We start from the raw sequence: 21,150 nt of genomic DNA on the forward strand, positions 1-21,150 counted from the left end.
CTGGGACACCCTGTATATTCTTCTTTATTCTAAATAAATTCTTTCAGATTCAATATAAATATAAACTGAATGCAGGAGCTGACACTTTCAGTTTTTTGTGAAATTCTGGGTGAAACATCAAATTGGGTGACCATATTTTCTGAATGTAATGTGTACTTCCTCCATGGAAAGTTCATTCACTTGCCTTTAAAATGAAAGTAGCCTGAGCTCCATATCTCAAAAGAGTTACAGCAATTCAAAAACAGCCATAAAATGCAATTTATGGACAAAAATTCTTATCCCACGAACAGCCATAAATAAGAAATCTCGCATTAGTATATTTATGTAAGTCTACCATTAAATCTGCTACTTCAAATTATTTGCTGTAAGTACCATGTAACACAAATACAGTTTTTATGAATACTGTTCAAGTCTGATACTTTAATCAAGCTATCTCATAAAGATGATGACTAAATTTATGCAAAGTTACAATAACTAACTTTCATTACATCAATTATCAAAAAATGTGTTAACAAAATGTAAAAATTTTATACTGAAGAAGTTTTACTGTGAAGAATTGGAATAAAAACATTTTAAGGACAACAAACCTGATGCAGTATCAGCATTATTGTCAAATGGATCCATAGCTAAGACTTTCACTTCGGCACTAAGAATCCGTCTATCATATTTGCAGACCCCATTTGCAACATCCATTTTGCAGAGATTGCGAAAATCATGACACCCCACCGCATAACGTACTGCTGCGTCCATTGCCTAAAGAAAGAAATTAAAGTTATATGTGTTGAAAATTTATTAAGTGCAATATCTCATAATAATTAATGAATTCAAACTGATCAGTATTAACAAATTGTATCTTATCTCAAGTTGGTGGTTATCATTCTCCATGCTCAGATCTGAATGACAAAATCTGAATAGTCTGGCACACTAAAATCGAGAACATTTGGGTAAATTTAACTAATTTTAACAGTCCTTGGAGTCGATTCCAAATGAGTCTCAGTCTGCAAGAACCACATTCCTGAGACTGGTAAACCCAATGAATGGAACATTTCTTTCTGAACTGTCATTCAGTACTAACGCTGCTGCTCAGAGCACTTCCAGTAGTCTGTTCATTCGGTAAGCAACCACCATTGCAGATAAATGAAATGGTACAACAGTTGCTTCTTGTGAGTGTTTATAATAATAACATATGTTGGTTTCCTTTAAGTCTGTTACTCAATGGCACTCAAGACTACAGTATGATTACTGAATGAGGAGCAGTTGGTGAAATGAGAATTGGCAGGGAAATTAAGTATTCAGAGAAAATTTGCCCAATTCCACTTTGACCACCACAAATCAAATATGACCTGACCTCGGACTGAAGATAGTCCACTGCAGTGAGAAGCCAGAGACTAACAATTTTTGCTATGGCACAGCCAATATATATATATATATATATGCTGCTGTAGCCTCCTGCCAGAAATCACAGAATAAGGAGGAAAGGAGTGTATTGATGTGTGAACTTCAAATCAAAGTGAAACAGGGTATTTATAAAAAGGTGAGAATTTAATTGTACTACTGAAGGAATTTACTATTGGCATATAAATCCTTTATGACAGTAAGAACTGGAAGAATGATTTCTCTAAATTAGTTTCTAGCTTCAAATTTGCAAAGGCAAGGCGAAATGAAAAATTCTATAAAGATCAAATTTAAAATATTGAGGCACTGTATGAATGGATTTTGCCTAAGCAAAATGACGCACAGTAATTTCGGGATCTATAGAAGCCAATGAATTTAACAAACAAATTAAAATGACTTTAAGTTTTGTTCTGTCTCAGTAAGTGGCTTTCTTCAACACTTGACATAGGAAACTTAATATATGAAAAAAAAATTAAGCTGATTAACCAGAATAAATTATTGCCCGTTCTTTCTTTATAACAAACCATTATTTACAGTGCTGAGTTGAGACAGAAATGTGATACTTGCAATAACATAAGCAGTGTATTTACAATATTGTATTTAAGCATCCTGTTGCATTTCTATAACATTCACATAGAATATTTATACCACAGTTCCATCAACAATGCAATCACTTTATTCCTTAGAATTTTCACTTTTTACAACATTTTTCGGTCCCAATCGGCCAACTTCAGGTACTTCTATTCACCAAAACTGTTACTTGCATTGAATATAGGTCATATATTTCACGTGTAACTGCACTATTTCATATTAGTGTTGTGGTTACGATCCAGCTAAAATTAGTCAATCCACTATACACTGTAACTCACGCTCTATTGCATTTATCTAAAATTCCATTAACATTTTTTAAAATTCAATTTAAATCATAAATTTCTAAAATTTTGTACACTTCCTACACTTCTCTAGGGTGTCAACCACTTGTCCAAACAGTATATATTTCGACCATCTTTGTTTTTGTTTCAGTGGCCTGCTGTTTCAATGTGCAAGAACATTGTATTCAATTTAAATTTTCAAAAAGTTTCATGAAATTTTAGTTAATTGCAATAGAAAGTAAGTCACAGTGTATGGTGGACTGACTAATATTAGCTGGATCATTACCGCAGCATTAATACGGAACAACGCAGTTACGCATGAAATTTATGACCAATATTCAATGCAGGTAACAGTTTTGGCAAAAAGAAGTACATGATGATGGCCATAACATGTTATAAAAAGTGAAAATTCTAAGGAATAAAGTGGTTTCATTGTTGACGGAACTGTAATATAAGCAGTGTATTTTGTGATCATAAAGGGAGCACGATAAAGGGTGTCCATGGTTGCACTACAGACATTCTGCATTTATACAGAGAATGTCATTACCGGTTACTGTAAAAAGGCCACTCAGACTAACTGACCAATACGAAACACAGCAACACCATTAACAGAGCATACAGTACGTTGCTTCTGTGATCACTACACAATTTCCAATATGACAATGAATCATTTAGTCAACTAACTTACTGCAATCAGTACAGTTATGACTATTGGTTCTGGTTATGCAGATCTTTTCATGTTAAGATTTGGATATGTTACTTTTGCAATAAGACACATGATGTAACAGTTTCAACAGTAAGTTTTTACTGCTGAATCCTTCGTAAGAAAGAACATTTACAAAAAGTGCATTCCGGGGTTTGCTTGTAAATGCCCAAAAAAAGTGAGTTCCAACAAAGGTTTGTGTATGGCAGCTTGTAAGAATGCCATCATTCCACATGTTCAGTTTGTGACAAAGGAAACAATCCAAGAGGAATGTGTAAAGTGTCATACAAGTTGCATCAGTATTTGGAAATTGTTTAGGCACTAAGCACAAGAAACTGGAGTTTCACAGGCATCTGCAGAGAGGGGGACACGCATGTACATGCATGCACACGCACACCCACACGCGCAGGAAGTTTTGTGTGCGTTGTGTGTGTGGGGGGGAGGGGAGTATTAGAGATGTGTCAGCTCCTAAGGCTATTTGTGCCCATTTTAAAAGTTCAAGTTGGAAATTTATGACTTAACAACAGCAACAAAAATCCAAAGAATGGAACCTAGAACAAGCCATGCAGCTAGGCAGATAATCATACCTCAGTACAAGCTACCCCATCCATAGGACAACCTCTTCCCTGAAGATGCAGGCAGCAAGCAACCCCAAAACACCAATACCCATCCAATAAACCACATGGCACCCTGCCCTAGACAACCATTTTCCTAACATTATCTGCTGTGTCAACTTTCACTCTCATTAATCATAGAGGTTTACAATAATCATTTGACCATAAACGGGTCAGACAGTAATATCAGGGGTATAATATGATTATTACACATTAATATATAGTTAAAAGATGTGGAAAATTCCTGGTTGTATAGGAGTCTGCTACTCAAACTTATTAGCATGTTGATAGTTGGAGAGTTCCATGTTGGTCACCAATATCAAAACATTTGACATACTACAATAACAATCCCCAACAATGTTGTATGGCATGTTGTGAAGGAGGAAGGAAAGTCATTCTTGCCTATAAGCTGGGCATTTTATAAGAACATGTAAAATTGCAAGACATCCCCCACAGGGTGTACAGACAGGTAACAGCTCTTCAAGAAAAGGCATGAGTAAGTCCAATGAGTGTGACTGGTCCAGAGTTAGACAACCATGACCTCTCTCCTGACAGAGCTACACATTGATCCATCTGTGAAGAGAACAGTGTACTCTGCACTGTGTGCTGTGAAAAGTGTCTGAAGATATATACACCTTAGGAAAGTGGTCCAAATATATTTCAGGGTGACATGGTGGAGATCTTGGACGTGACGATGGGACGTGGACGGTATGAAGTGTATCCACAAGCTCCTTGTATCTCATGCCTCCTGGTTGGCTTGCATTGGTATTGCTCACCTTATCTGCAGAAAATGCCAGTGCACTGTCCTGTAGGAGCAATGCTTCTGTAGCTAAGCTTCCTCTGTCTCTGCCTACAGACTCCCAAACTCTAGTTCCTTGAAATGCACCTCTACAGAGACATATGCCAGAGTGGTGGAGGCCAATAATAATAGATAAAATATTCTTGGATAGAGAGGTGTACGCAATATTAACTTGCAAGGGGCAAGTTCCCTTATCCAGAAATGTTGGCATTAGCTTGCCAGTGGGGGGGGGATGAGAAAGCGAGACACCAAAATCTTCCAACCTGTGCTGGTATCAGCACCTCTGCCACATTCCATCTCAAGAAATATTTAAGAGGAGTTCCCCCTCTTAGGATATCACTGGCAATTCCACACCTGACAGCAACTCCAACAGCATCAGTGAGCTGTGACACTGTGCCCTACCATCAGAGTAACAGCCCATGGCTCCCCAGAAATACACACATGCAGGCCCACATAGCTTCAAGGACTTGTGGTTAATTACATCACAGCTTCCACTCGGCAGTAACACCCCACAGTGGCACAACCGAACCAAGGGTCACATGAGCATTAGAGAGTCTGTATCATCTGGGTCCTCAGTGGGACAGCAAACTGAAGAAATGAGAAAAGTGGATGACTGAAGATCACCCACATACAATTTCATGTTTTAAAACTGATGTGTGTTCTGCAACAATATGCCCACCCAACGGTTCCATAAAAATAAATAAGGCTGAAAAGACAAAAGAAACACAAATATGCACTTAAACTGGAGAGTAAAATGTGCTAGTTAACAAAAGTCATATATTTGATTTTGATATGCAGAAAATGTGAAAAGATCCCAATCAACATATTCACATGTTCATTCCTAATTAAACTGCAAATGTGCTGGCTAACTGGATAGCAGCCCTGTGGATATTCACTGGTACACTAGTCTTAACTGAAAAACAGAACCCTAAATAATGCCCAGAATGGCTACACATACTCACCAGAGATTTAATCCCCTTCAGTCCCCAAATAACTATGAATCACAGTTTATTCAGGAGCATTTTAATATGCCAAATGATGCTGAAAACCACTGTTCATACACACCTCAATGTTAAGATTTCCTCGAGGGAAGAAATATTTGTACGTTCTTTCCTTACAGTCAAATCTAGCACTGAAATCTGGAGGTGCAGGACACCATGCCAACACCCTGATGTCAGGTGGGAGAACTCGGTTCAGGAGCTTTGAATAATCTAATTCCTCTTCAATAGTGTTGCCACCTCCAGACAGCTGCTCTGGTGTCAGCCTGCTTCGAATATCCAGTGATACCACCTAATACAGGAGCAGAACCAACCTCTCGGTAACGGTAAGAAAACAATAAGGCAGGTACAAATCTCTAACTTTTTAGATGAAATGAAGGACAAAAATTGCAATCTTAAATGCTAACTTTTCATACTCAGACTCTGAGAATTTTCTGACAGCTGCTTTTGCTCTGCAAGTTGGGGTCACGTCAAAATGAATGGGTACCATATTTTCCCAAAGGAAGAGATGTCCCTTCCCCCATTTAAAGGGTTACAGATGTATGGGTTGTACTGAATCTGAATTGTATATACTGTAACGTGGATGGCCAGAGTGTTGCTAGATAACCCTCTGATACATGCACACAACAATGGAATAGGGCAGCAACCCACTTCTACGCAATGGGTCACGCAGGCATAATGACATCACATTCCTACTATACTACAAATCATGTGACTTGTTTGCTGTGTTGTCCATGCAGTGCCTATATAACACAGACCAGTTTGAGCTTCAGTTAGTGCAGAGACCAGGAGGGTTCAGCAGTAGAGAGTACAAGGACAGGAATGGAGCGTGAATTGTGAAGACTGAGTACAGTTGATATGATATTGCAACTCTGAATGAGGTGGCACTTAAATATTGGAATATATACCATATATGTACATTTGATAAGTGTTCCAGTGTGGTAGAAAAAATCATATTGAAACATTTAGCTTCAAATTCAAACACATATTGCTTAATTTTCAACACAAAACAAGGATGAACTTAAAAGAGTAACATTGAGTTCACAGTGTTAATAAAGACTGAAAGTGTACTTTAAAACAATTAGCAGATTTTCCATGACATGATACATTTTTTAACTTTTAGATAATTTTTCTGGATTTTTCGTCATTTTTCCGGATTTTTTCTGTCATTTTTAAAACATTTTTATGTCATCAAAATCTGGGCCCTGGTTATTTATTACTGTAGGTTTTCCTCCTTCAATGAACACTCAGTATATCTTCATAAGTGCTATGTGACAGTTGGACAAAGTGTGTCATGAGTTAACTCCAGTTTCTGTATATACTTTTGGAAACATTTTTAATAATGGAAAAGTGGCTTAGAACAGGGACTTTCAAAGAAAAGCAAACAAAACACGTGATGCTAACACTAATTGTGATACACGCGTTGTAATGGCGAGTAAATGTGATACTATTAAAGTCGAAGAAGTAAGCAGTTCAAAGAAAAAATACAGTAGGGAATATGGCAGTTCATATTTTGAATTTGGGTTTAATTGGCATGGTGATGAAAGTGAACAGAAACCTCAATGTGTTTTGTGTCATGAAGTGTTGTCGAACAAGTGCATGAAACCTGCGAAACACTGATGACATTTAGAAACTAAACACTGTGATGTGGAAAATAAGCCAAATGAATTTTTTCAGAAACACTTAGGGGCATTAAATCATGGGCAAAATATAGTTTCGGTCATGGGTTCGACTAATAGCAGGGCACTGGAAGCATCCTACCCCTTAAATTTGAGGCTAGTCAAAACAGGGAAACCTCATTCTATTGGGGAAAATTTACTTCTTTCAGCTATAAAAGATGTGTTAAAAGTACGTTTGACAACAAGTTACTATAAGACACTGACTTTATTCCTCTTTCAAATGACACTATCAGTCACAGACTTAGGAGACGCAGAATCTCAGTTAATCCTGAAGTATTGGATTTTATGGAAATAATAGATGAGTAATGAAATGAAAAAAGTGCTTGTACTGACACCTGAAACCTTTGAGAGTTCTATACTGGGGGAGTTTTGTTGTATATATATATGGCTGATATGTTCTTTTTTTGTTTTATATTATGAATGCCTTGACTTGTTCCTGTGGGAATGGAATGTTTGTTTTTTGATCTGTGACTCATTCTATATCCAATGGTTGTTTCACAGCCTGTATCTGGATCTATTTTTGAATTTGAAATAAACTTTATTGAATTGAATTAATCAAAAGAGTTAAGAAGGACCCTCATTATGTGTTACAAATAGACAAGACTACCGATGTTGCAAATTATATGTACTTAATATCCTACGTAGAATATGTGCATGATAACAACATTAATGACGACATTCTGTTTTGTAGAACTTTGTTAACCCAAAGAAGTATTTCACATTCTCAATAATTACATAAGAGACAAAGGGATCCAGTGGGAAAAATGTGTGGGCTTCTGTTCAGATGGAGCTTGTGTCCCTACAGGCAGGCATGGTGGGGGTGTTTCTGAGGTCAAGGAAGTAGCTCCGGATATGAATTGGGTACATTTTTCATTCAAAGGGAAGTGTTGGCATCCAAAGGAATGCCACCAGAATTTAAAACTGTGTTAGATAACGCTGTAAAACTAGTTAATTTTATTACGGCTCGACCGTTAAGTAACAGGTTATTTTCCATACTTTACAATGAAATAGGCAGTGAATATACATAACTTTTCCTTCATTTTGAAATTCGCTGGCTTTCCAGGGGCAAAATACTAACAAGGTTATTTCCATTAAAGCATAAAGTTTTACTGTTTGTAAATGAATCTTTCAGACATTTTTCCTAAATTAAATGAACTAAATCTCTCCCTTCAGGGAAATTCTTTAACTGTTCCTGATACCTATGACAAAATAAAGGCATTCGAGAAAAAACTGGCGTTATGGATTAGTTATGTAAAAGACAACAAATATGCACCTTTTCCAATATTGGATTATTTTTAGTGGAAAATGATATTTCTGTTGATTCTGAGTTTCTGGAAAGGGTCTGTGATCATCTCAAAACTGTGAAACAGAAATTTGAAATATATTCCAAATAACTTTTATGAGAAATTTCTGTTGGTTTGCGATCATTTCAGGCTTACAGTCACGAGAACAACCTTCCGTTATCGAAAAAAAGAACAGTTAACTGAGCTTTCAAGTGACAGTGGGCTTAAAATGCAATTCCATGTTCTTGGTTTGGTCCAATTCTGGATATCGCCCTCAGTGAGAAGTGAATTTCCCAAATTATCTGACGAAGCGTTGAAAATCGTCATGCAATTTTCAACAGCCTCTCTTTGTGAGAAAGGCTTTTCATCACTCCTTCAAATAAAAACAAAATACAGATATCATCTTAGTGTGAGTGCCTAGCTTCAACTGAAGTTGACCAATACTGAACCATGTATCCAGGAACTCTGTAAGGGCCAACAAGCTCAACAATCAATCAATGAACAATCAATTCTTTATTTTTTTAATAAAGATTAAAACACTGTTCAATGATGATACAATTTTAATAGTTTACTTCCAATTTAATTGATCATGTTTCCATATGTATTGAAAACATGCTTTCAGATTTATTATGTTACAAACGATACAGTGGTCCCAAATATTGGTAATACCACATAGGTTAAAAAAAAGTTCTACATAACTTAGTGGTTTGTAGATTTTTTTCATTTTACTGGTCCTTGGGCTTAAAAACGTTGAGAAACACGGATGTACACTATATGCATGCACAAGCTCTGGAATAAAATAACAAGCAGCAACAAATTGTTTCAATTATGACAATAGGAATGTCTGTGCCTTGCACAAATTTCATTGGAACAGTAAAAGAAAATGTAGAAATTTTATCCACTTGGTCTCTTAAATCAGGAATCATGATCTGAAGAATCCTAACGGGTAATTTTGAAATTCTGCAGCAAATTGACATCGCAACACAATAAACATAACATTATACTGTAGCATTCTGTTGGACTGTTCACTTGGTGTCGATAGTTACAATCTCATGTGCAACACTATATTCTACAAAATTTATTACCTTTAAAAGTTTAAAAACACAACAAGAGAGAACACATCCAAATAATTGAACTAAGTACACAAATAAGTAATCAAATGACATAAAAAACTTCACATACATGAATTCTAATAGAAAATTTACACATATGTTCATAAGATGCATAGGTTCATTGAGAGGACTTGTATATTTCACAACATAAGCAAAGCACAATAGACCACTGTAGGTCACGGTGCATGGGCTGAGAAGCAACATAAGACAGCAATTTCCTTGCCAAAAATTTTAACACCTGATGATGCCTACACTGGTCAAAACACATAGTGATGGACCTTTAAACTTTCAAACTTTTAAAGTTAATAAACTGTACAGACCATAGTGCAACTATATGCAACTACAGTGTTGCATGTGAAACTGTAACTAATTGACACTAAAAATAAATATACTGGATGCCTACAATGAAAATGTACAAAATAATAATATTTCTTTCTTAATTTAAGAACAGTTACAAAATGTTCTGGTTCGATGATCCTGAGATATGTAATTTGCAGGAAGGCAGTATCAATGAAAAATATTATGGTAATATCTGAGCTCTACTGAAATAACACACAAAAAACATTTGGTCATGACACCATCTGCAGCCAGGGTGCACATTAAAGTACCTTTGATATTATTATTATTATTACAAACTGCAGTATCAGTAGTAATGAACATGCTATACAAAGCCTGTTACACACATATGCACATACACTCACACATCTATAAACTAAAGTATTGTACAACACAGTACTCTGACATATACCTGACAGAAAGAACTAACACCTTTGTCTGTACGCCCACATCGACTATAGTTGCTAGTCTGGCGACTCTCTACCAAACAGCACCTGACCAAAGCTGTAAACAAATTATGTTCTATGGTATTTGTGGTATCTTCTTGTGTAGTGTATCCCTGATACTCCCATCCCAAGTACAGAAGTTTCAGCATAACGTGCCGCTTGGAGCATCTGTCGATAAAATACATGATTCAGAAAAATGGAGTCCTAGACTGAATATTTTAAAATTTGAATTCAGGAATAGTTGATTGATTGGTTAAGTACAGAGTAGAAGAACTGACTTATTCAATAACTGATTTATTTTATAGTATACAGCTTCCTAAAGAAACTTATGGCTGTTCAGACACTCAAAGAGATTTCCTATTCTTATGAAACTTAAATGTTCATAAGCATCATTTCACAAATTCTCATCAGACCGTATTCTTAGCTACTTCAATCCAGTTCCATCTTCACAGCCTATTTCTTTAAGATCAGCTTCAATATCACTTACTTGGAAAAATTAAACTTCCGATCCTTCTTTCCAGATAAATTATTTCTGGTACATTCCTCTGCAACTGATTTATTAATTATATTCTTCAGCTGATTATTATGTGCTTCCAATTGTTGTATGTGATTTATAAGCTCCTAGAAATCAAAAGTTACTTACATAATTCTGAAAAATCTAACAGGCTCTTTCTAACAGGCTGGTGCATAAAAGTGTAGTGAGGAGTGTTGTTAAGAAGATTGCTTGTAATGACAGAATTATTGCTCTGAAGTTAAAGGCAGAACCGGTAGATATACTGATTATACAAGTGTACATGCCAACATCAGAGTATGAAGACGATGAAGTGGAAAAAGTGTATGACACAATTGAAGAAATTCTTCAGGAAGATGGAAGAGGAGACACAAACAGCATCATATTGGGAGACTGGAACAGCATTGTTGGAGATGAACCATATCAGAATATTGTTGGATCACATGGACTAGGAAGACGGAATCACAGAGGTCAAATGCTTATTGACTTTTGTGAACGAAATGGATTGATTGTTACCAACACTTGGTTCAAGAAGCCAAAGAGAAGAATTTACACATGGAAGGCACCTGGGGATTGGAAGAGGCATCAGCTGGACTACATCCTTGTGAAACATCGATTCAGAAACAGTGTGAAGGATGTGAAGACGCTTCCTGGGGCAGACATTGACTCTGACCACAACTTGCTGGTTGCCAAGTTCCGAACCAGGTTGAAGAAAATTATAGGATTTCGAAAGCGCAGACCCAGATGGGATTTGGAGAAGTTATATGCTCAAAGACAAAGCGTGCAAGAGACTCTAGAAGAGAAACTCGGTGCAATTGAAGGTGAAAGCGGAAATGCTGAAGCGCAGTGGAACGATATAAAAGAATGCATGTTAGATACTATCAGTGATTTGGTAGGTAAAGTTGAGAAGATAGCAAGAAAACCATGGGTTACACAGGAGATGATGAGTAAAATGGAGGAGCGAAGGAAATGGAAGAATGTCAACAATGAAGAAGGCAGGAGGAAATACAGGAGACTGAGGAATGAATTGAAAAGAGCCACGGACAGGGCCAAAAAGGAATATCTTGAGAAGATATGTAATGAGATTATGGAATTTCAAAGAACAGGCCGTTATGATTTGATGTACATGAAGACAAAAGAACTAGGATGGAAAGAGAATCATGGGATTCAAAATGTTGGCATCGAAGACTCCCAGGGGAATAGAATAGTAGATCAGAGGCAAGTGCTGAAAATTTGGGAAAATTATATTTCAGAACTATATGATCGACCTAATCGGCCAGAAACCTTAGAAGTTGAACCGGAAGAAGAAGTAGATACAGACGAGAAAGGACCATATATTTTACAAAGTGAGGTGGAAAAAGCTATCAAGGAAATGAGGAAGGGAAAGGCTACAGGAGATGATGATGTACCTGGAGATGTGCTCAAGTTACTGGGAGAAGGTGGTTTGAAAACACTGACAAAACTAATGAACACCATATATGAAAGTGGAGAGTGGCCCAAGGACTTTACAGAAGTTACAATGATTGCCTTAAAGAAAAAGACAAAAGCTACAAAATGCAGCGACCATCGCACAATAAGTCTTATTGCACATACAGCAAAGATAATAGCAAAGATACTTAAAAGAAGAATTGAAAGGAAAATAGAGGATGTACTTGGAGAAGATCAGTTTGGATTTAGAAGAGGAAAAGGAACCAGGGATGCAATTGGGATGATGAGAATTATAGCGGAACGAACTTTGGAGATAGATGAAGAACTGTGTGTTTGCTTCATAGACTGGCAGAAGGCATTTGACCGGGTAAACTGGACCAAATTAATGCAGATCCTGAAAGAAACAGGTATCGATTGGCATGAAAGAAGATTGATTAGCAAATTGTACATGGATCAGAAAGTTAGAGTACGACTGGACAGGGGGGAGACAGGAAGTGTGCAGATTGGAAGAGGAGTTCGACAAGGATGCTGTTTATCACCAATTCTGTTCAACTTGTACAGCGAATGCCTTACCAAGGAAGCTCTGGATGGGCTCGGTGACTTCAAAGTAGGAGGGCAAATTATTCAAACTGTGAAATATGCAGATGACCTTGTGTTAATGGCTAAGGAAGAAACTGTGCTACAGGGCATGATTGATAGACTAATTGAAATTGGAAGGTGCTATGGCATGGAAATGAATGTGGAGAAAACAAAAGTAATGAAAATTTCGAGACAACCAACCCCAGTCACAATAAAGATAGACCAAAAACAAGTGGAGAATGTGAAATGTTTTAAATATTTGGGTAGCTTGTTAACAGATGATGGAAGGTGTACTTGTGAAATTAAATCCAGGATTGCCATGGCAAAAGCTGCATTTAGCAAGAAGAAGAATCTTTTTACCAGCAAATTGGACTTAAATTTGAGGAAGAAACTAGTGAAATGCTACATTTGGAGCATAGCTCTGTATGGGGCTGAAACATGGACACTTAGGGCAGTAGATCAGAAACATCTGGAAAGTTTCGAAATGTGGTGTTGGAGAAGAATGGAGAAGATCAGTTGGACCGATTATGTGAGAAATGAAGAAGTGTTAATTAGAGTCAGTGAGCAGAGGAATATCCTACATGAAATAAGAAAACGGAAGGCTAATTGGATTGGTCATGTTTTACGCAGAAACTGCCTTCTAAAAGAAGCTATCGAAGGAAAGATAGATGGGCGGATAGAAGTGACAAGAAGACGAGGAAGAAGACGTAAGAAGATGCTGGATGACCTTGGGGACAGAAGAGGATACTGTCATTTGAAGGAGAAAGCTCTAGATCGCATTAAGTGGAGGAATTGTTTTGAAAGAGACTGTGGACCTGTCGTCTTGACAGATTACTGATGATGATGATGATGATGATCTGTTTCCAAGCAAATCACCTCAACATCCAGACATGAAGCTAAGTTTCAGTACAAGCATTTTTATGTTCCTTTTTGCGGACAAAAGAAGAAACAGGAGGACAGTTCTTAATGTGTGTTGATGTAGCTCATAACGTGAGAAGTTATGTCATATTGTTACATGCACAATCTCAAAGAACCAACAGCTACAATGTAATTTGCTACATGTATTAGTGTTGACAGAGCAGCACACATACAAACTTAACTTCCTTACTCTGTAACCATCCACTTAAAGACCACAGATGTCATAATATGTTGCCCAGGGCTGTCACATACTGCAGCAGACAGTGACAGATAATGGAATAATGTTAATAGTGTGCATCCTGTTGTGTGTCATAAATAAGATGAACAAAAGTATATAAGGTATGCCGTCTACACAACATTATTCTGTATTTAAAAACAAAGAATACACTACTGTATCAATATTTGCTTTTATTATGCTTTTATAGGCACAACATGTTTCGACCCTTACACCGGGTCATCATCAAGTGTACAATGCTCCAGTAGGGATTGATGAATTGCAATTAATAATCATCCAGTTATTCAAATAAGGATCTTTACTGTGTCTTGGAATTATAGAAATGCATAAATACATGTATTAAGTTTTGGTCAAAATTTTAAAACTGAATATCCTTAGATAATATAATTTAAAATTAAAGATATAAGTATTAAAATTAGAAACTAAAGATTAAGTCATGAAAGTTAAAATTATGTATCTGTGGTAAGATTCTGCGACAACTACATGTTGACCTGGTTTTATGAGGGTAGAAGCGACTATAGCATGGAGCACCCGCATATCGGAATCTTCTCACATGGGATAGGTCGTATAGTCATGACCTTAGTAATGTCTTATGGAGCTTATGCTCATTATTCAGTATGTGATGTATATTACGTTGTTCTTATGAGTGGAATATGTATGGGCTGCTCTCTGCATTGGTGCTGTCGCTATATTGTAGTGGTCTGGTATAGACTACTTGTTTGTGGGGTATCTGCATATGGAATAATGATTAGCAGAGAAAACTGAAGGATCTCAGAAAAAAAAAGCCTGCTCCAGCACAACTCTGTCCATCACAAATCTCACATGATGTCAAGCAGGACACAATCTGAGATTGAGTGAGAAGACAGTGCCTAACAAAACTGACATGGCTATGGCATGACCAAAGTGGATTATGTTCTGTGACAGAATACATAAAATCCAGAAACCTCAAAATCTTTGAATCACAGAAATATCACAGAGGCATCCATTAGTAGGCAATGTCATGAGAAAAACATATTTGTGGCAACAGACATGCCACCACAGTCAAAGTTCTGGTGAGCTCACTGTTCCCACAGTTGTCTGCAACAGTGCATTATAAAGACACCTGCCAAGCAAGACAGTGCATTCTCCTGTTATCTGAGCCTGCAAACTAGAAAAGTCTATTTTGACAGAGCTCTTAGGAACCAAGCAAGAATGATCTAAAGTCTGTGACACCCTGTCAATACTTGTAATCTGTTGACATCATTTGTAGATAAGAATACCGAGTGTCAAATAAAATCCACTTCCAACCCCAACTCATTGTGTAGTAATTTACAAGTGACAGCATTATTCAGTAATGCTTTCTCCACATATGCACATAACAGAACCTATAACACACCTTTACCAGCAAACATTACTGTAATGTGATTCATCTTTATGCCTTCCTTTGTCTAAAGAAACATGACGTGCATTCTCCAGATATTCTCTATGTGATTCCTGAACCAATGTGATCATATCTTACAAGACAATACACATAATCATTTTTACAAATTTTCTTGTTCAACATACCTTTTAGTCAATCACATTCAGACTCCAGTGCTTTGCAGTATACCATTCAAAGCTTCAAAATGCAAGATACTTCTTTGCTGATATAAAACTATGAGAAAAATCCTATATACATATCTGAGAACTGTCTTGCCAAAAGCAGCATGTTTATTTCTGGAAGTAATAGGGCATGACGAACATACATTCTCTATGTTTGTTTTAGAAATTACTTGTATGTTCATAAAATATATGGGACTACTATTACACTCAGAACTATCATAACAGCCTATGCTGGTGATAGCAAAATTACAAAGCCAGAAAAAGTGAGACATCAACGTGTACTACTGTCAATCTTCTTAAATAATTATACAAAGGCTAAATTGAAATCAACCCAGAGTTCTATGATGGAAATTACTCATAAAAGTCTCAAAATTATTATAACAGTGAGACTTCTTGAAACCATTCACTCAGGTGGGGGAGCTTACCACTCCTGTTTAAGTCAGGGTGACCCACAACACATGACTTCATGGCAGAGCTGTCTAGAAAACTTACTGTAACAGGGGACTGACTTTGAAAAAAGCAGAAAAATGAAATGAGCATAAATATATCATACAAACTGTCATACCAATATGTGATATCTTTCTCACACTACTTCAGAAGTTTCATTTATGCATTTCAGCTACGTGTATTTAACATGCAGATAGAGCTGTTCAGTAGCATGGCTGGCAGGATATTGTCATGTCTCTGTTTTCATGTTCAGTCCTCTTGTCTAGTAGAAAAATGCAATGCAATGATATTTTGAAGCACTGGTATACATTTCTACAGCACTTGTTTACGATTTCTCACAGTCACTGCCTACTAGGTTAGGAGGGTGGAGCAATCAGCAACGGAAAATCATGTGATCTCATGTGCACCAACTGTTCCGACATGTGACAAACAGAGTTAAATAACTGCAGTGAGTTGCTCATTCCATGGTTGTTATCAATTTTGAATTTGTTATTTAGCAAAGTATATAAAATAAAGGCACAGAGGAGAGGCCGTGTCTGCCCGTGTTTCATTTATGAAAAAACTAAGATTTTGATGAAATTTTTTATCAGCAATAAATGTTACAGTTGTCAGATCTATTTACCTTTATGCACTGGTCAGTCATAATTCCTGCTTTATCCCAAACCCAAATGAATTTACCGAATTTATCAAATAAAATTCAGTATATAAAAATATTAGAACTTAGTACTGTCACATGTATGGGAGTATGCATGACAAAAATAACAGGTTCTCGATAGGATGATTGGATTTATTATCACTTCGGTTACAAGTTCTCTTAATCACACTCAATTATAATGCTATCGCTATTCTACTCACTTTCAATTCACCGTTGCACATGCACTAGGATACTCCATCTTCACTAGTGATCGCCTGGCAACAGATCTTAACACAGAAACTAGCACTTCAAATCACTATGAAGTCTTCTTGCTATTTCATCTTCAATCACTCTGTACTCCTCTGCCCTAATCTGTACTAAAATAATCTTCACAGTTCACTCAGGACATGCTCCATTCTCGTCCGTGTCATCTCAACTGCACTGCACTAATCTAAGCTACAACAGATCCTCATTATATAGGATCCACATGGACCACACAGAAAACACAAGCCATGTCACTGCTACCCAGCCAGACCATTGGCTTGCTGACTGATGTCTAGCAACGAGCTGAAACATTCATCCTATTGCTGTGTGTGCGTATTGCGGGGTGTTCATCGAGCCACTGCCCAACAATGCTTTGAGCAAATCAGTTACAGTATATGACAGTAACGTCCATCAATGTACCTGTCCTGCTTAACCAACTCCCTGTGCATGCCAACTTTCAGGGCTGAATTTGATTCCAAAATGCATATTTTTTATTATAGGAAGGTTACTTCAAAGCCTGCCACAAATCATTTAGCCAGTCCAGAAGAAGAGAGACATGCTCTTTGTGTCAATTCTTTCTGAGTCTTCAAATTTGTAATGCAATTGACATGCCCACAGGAGAAGAATCACAAACAAGAACCCATCCAGATCACAGCAGATCCCATTAATGATCACTACTGCTCTGCACCCATTCTTTGCACCTCTATAAAAAGTTCACATTCAAATGTAAAATTTTCTTTTCAGAAACAGAGCATAAAACATTACACTATGGTCTCCAGTGCAAGATGTCTAAGTTATTTTTAAGGGAATGTTCAAACCTAGCATCTGTTTCATCCACTTTCACTTCAGGGAAAACTTGGTGTTTTGAGTAATTGTTTTTACCCAATAATGATCATGTGTGTCTAAATGTATTTATGCCAGAATCTTCTCCTTACATTCTGTGTGGCTGTTCTAAAAATACAAAAATTTCACTGTATAATTCTCACATGTCACTTTGACACAAAACATAATCAGACTAATTGAATGTTTAAAGTAACAGAGGTTTGGGATTAGGGTAAACAGGCACATACTGCTTGAGCTCACTTCATAACAGCTATCCATACATTTACATTCATACATGTGTACATGCTGCTGACCTATCAACAATAAGCCAGGAGTTAAAACATGCATGAAGCGAAGTGATACAAGTAACGTGTATCTATCCTGCTGCAGGCCAAATGATTGGTGGCAGGTTCTCAGATGATGTCCCTGTCTGTATGACATGCTTCTGTTAGTTTTGAGGTGTCAAAGCCATGTTCTGGACTCTTTCCTTTGACTTTGGTGTAAGTGTTTGATCAAAACATAATTACCATTTACAAAGAGCAAAGATTAAAAGGACAAAAACAAAAAGTAATGTTGCCCCTCTGCTTCATGACGCTCCACACTACGATGTACGTGCAGTTACACAAAGCTCATTAACACCCGCATTAAAAAGTGGTGGGTGACAGTTCCACGTTCCAACCATTAACCTCCCACCCCCGCCCCAGACAATATTTGATAGGAGGATGGGTACCTCATATACCAACCTCTGAAGTGATGCCATACATCAGGCATGTCCAACTTCAAACAGGTTGTGAACGCCTTTTCTTTTTAGTGTCAAAACTGCCAGTGATCTACCAACCCCTCCTATGGTCGTACCTCGCTTTAAGCAAAAATATTGGTAAAAATAACACATATGATGTTTGTTGTAAAAGCAACATACATTGAAGGTATAGACTACTTTCATAGTATTTTCCCTTCAAAATCTAAATATAATCATATTATTTTACAAGTGAATTTACATGCTCTTCCTGTATAATTTCCTTATGGGCCTATGAGATCGACCAAAAATCGTCCCGCGATCGACGCGGTGCACATGCCTGCCATAGGTTATGTTTTGTTTAATCTTCCCTTTCACTGACATACGCTGCTTAATATTCTGTAGCTTTAATCAATCTAGCTGGACAGAAGTGCCTTATTACATGATTGATGCATTTTATTATACGACTAACAACTTCTGGCACCTCTTCACAGGTATGACACTACCATTTACAGATTGCATTATTGATTAACTTACCTCTCTAGATAAAGTCTTCAGTTCTTCAAGAGAAAACTTTCTCTTCTTGGCTCGCTTTACTGATATATTTGCGATAGTTGCTTTGCCCTCCATAAATGTACAATTTCGACAAAATTCACCAAGCACAACACATCAACGTTCCAAGATATTCAATGTGCGTAAACAGGGTAAATGTGACTTCACTGATGCAGATTGGTGGAGTTTTCGTCAGATGGCTGGCGGGATATTTACCGATATTTACTGTGTTTGTTTGTGATGTTTCCAACACCGAAATAACACATTAAAATAGCTGTAGGCGTAGATTTGTGCACGATGTCTTTATCATTATACCAGAGAGGCTCGTATTATATGGGCATTAAATTATTCAATAGTCTTCCATTAAACCTGAAACAATTATACAGAGATGTCAAACAATTTAAATTAAAGATAAAGGAATTTTTGTATAATCACTCATTTTATACCTTGGAAGAGTATTTTGTGTATTTTAATTGAAGGGTAATTTTGACACTGATCATACTCATGAGTTTTAGTTGTATTATTTATCTATATTTGTACATTGACTTAGTACTTTTGTACTGTTTATTTATTTAAGTTTATTATTTATATTTTATTTATTATACTTTGGAAGAGAATTCTGAGTATCTTTAAGATGTAGTATTAATCTGATATGGTCATATTCATATATTTTTACAAAGGTGTTAACAGTTTTAAATTGAATCTGAAGAATTCTAGTCTTGTTACTCATTTTATGTATTGGAAGAGTATTTTGTGAATTTTAATAGGAAGAGTAAACTTAATACTNTTTGTCTGACTTTTCAACATCCTCTGAATGTATTTCTAGTATTGGATTTATGGAAATAAAGACTACTACTACTACTACTACTACTACTACTACTACTACTACTACAACCACTTGTTGAACTGTTCTATAATATTTATTACAGTTGCACAGTATACACGGACGAACTTGAGTTTGAAGAATTGAAGAATAATAACAATAGTGAACTCCTTGAACACTGAACTAGAATTGTAGAACTGTAGAAATCTAGAACTGTAAACTCCCTAGAGTCGGACATATAGAAAACCAGTCACTGTCCGCATTGCTGTGGGCTTTGCCTAGCAACCGCTGTTTACTCGTCATTGCTAAGCAATGAAGCTTGCGTTGTCACATTTGCTTGAATGTGGGCAGTTCCCACATCACGATACCTACCTGTGGGAACTGCCCACATTACCTATTACCTATTACAAATACCAATCCAACTTATAAAGGAAATCGTGAGAGCTGATGGTCTATGGTGAATTGGTTAAATTGCAGGATGCACAAATTCATAGTGAATACCGTTTTGCAGTCCCGTGATTTAAATCTGTAGGTTAGGCTTACAGTTCATAGGATGTAACACTGTGCAGTCTAGTAACCTGTTCTCAATATTTTGAAAGCAGGAGGTTCCAGCAAAACGGGTGAACGAGCTTCCTTCTAAACTTGAGCAACAATCTGTAAGAGTACACAATGCCTCATACGACACTAAACTTCATAGTTTCTGCTGTGAGAACCTAAAAATCCACATCAATATGTATTTGTACACAGTCATTAGTATTTTTCCTTACAGACATGAGCGAATATTCCTAGTCAGATACTGGTACATATGCTAGAAATAAGATGCTATATCACTAGGATTCTTGTAACCCACAAAATATTATGTGTGATAAAGAAAAGTTTCAAGGTTATGACAGATTCTGCATTCTCTTGCAACAGGAATGCCAAAAATTGTGCTACAGAGAACTGAAGAAATATTTCCTGTTTTGATTGATTGATTGATTGATTTCGTCACTGTAGATCATTGTACATGATATATGACAAGTCAAGTTAATTCTGAATATTAACAATTTGATATATAAGTAGATTAAAATTACAATAGTTACAATTTTTTACATTCTTATTTGTGGAGAATTTGATGGAATGAACATTGGCAGGGGAAACCGAAGTACTCGGAGGAAACCTGCCCCAGCGCCATTTTGTCCATCACAAATCCCACTTGCTCAGATCACAGTGGTGGGAAGCCAGCGACTAATCGCTTAAGCTATGGCGTGGCCTTAGAATAATGATATTGATAGCTAATGTGATGTTCTCAGCAGATTGGTGCCCTTCTTGATGGCCTGGTATTCTCTATCTCTCTCTAAGCGGCCTACGTAGACGTCCCTCCATCTCATGATGTCCTTTCTA

At 36.8% G+C, this 21,150-nt stretch overlaps 1 protein-coding gene across 3 annotated transcripts in view; it reads right to left on the reverse strand.

Moving 5' to 3' along the window:
- The window catches only part of LOC111871086 (tRNA pseudouridine(38/39) synthase), a 40,642-nt gene extending 21,490 nt beyond the window's left edge, over window positions 1–19,152 (reverse strand). Inside the window, exons 1-5 of one of the 3 annotated variants that reach the window (XM_023863873.2) lie at window positions 18,930–19,152; window positions 10,725–10,858; window positions 10,204–10,405; window positions 5,449–5,673; window positions 588–753 (exon numbers count right to left, since the gene is read on the reverse strand). In XM_023863873.2, the coding sequence (XP_023719641.1) occupies window positions 588–753; window positions 5,449–5,673; window positions 10,204–10,405; window positions 10,725–10,858; window positions 18,930–19,022 (820 nt within the window). In that variant the 5' untranslated portion in view covers window positions 19,023–19,152. Of the gene's footprint in view, window positions 1–587; window positions 754–5,448; window positions 5,674–10,203; window positions 10,406–10,724; window positions 10,859–16,791; window positions 16,924–18,399; window positions 18,482–18,929 lie in introns of those variants that run through there. The other 2 variants (XM_023863875.2, XM_023863874.2) reach the window with 2 other exon arrangements.
- Window positions 19,153–21,150: the final 1,998 nt, after the last annotated feature.

The sequence above is a fragment of the Cryptotermes secundus genome, unplaced genomic scaffold (genome assembly GCF_002891405.2).
Source record: "Cryptotermes secundus unplaced genomic scaffold, Csec_1.0 scaffold188, whole genome shotgun sequence".
Lineage (NCBI taxonomy): Eukaryota > Metazoa > Arthropoda > Insecta > Blattodea > Kalotermitidae > Cryptotermes > Cryptotermes secundus.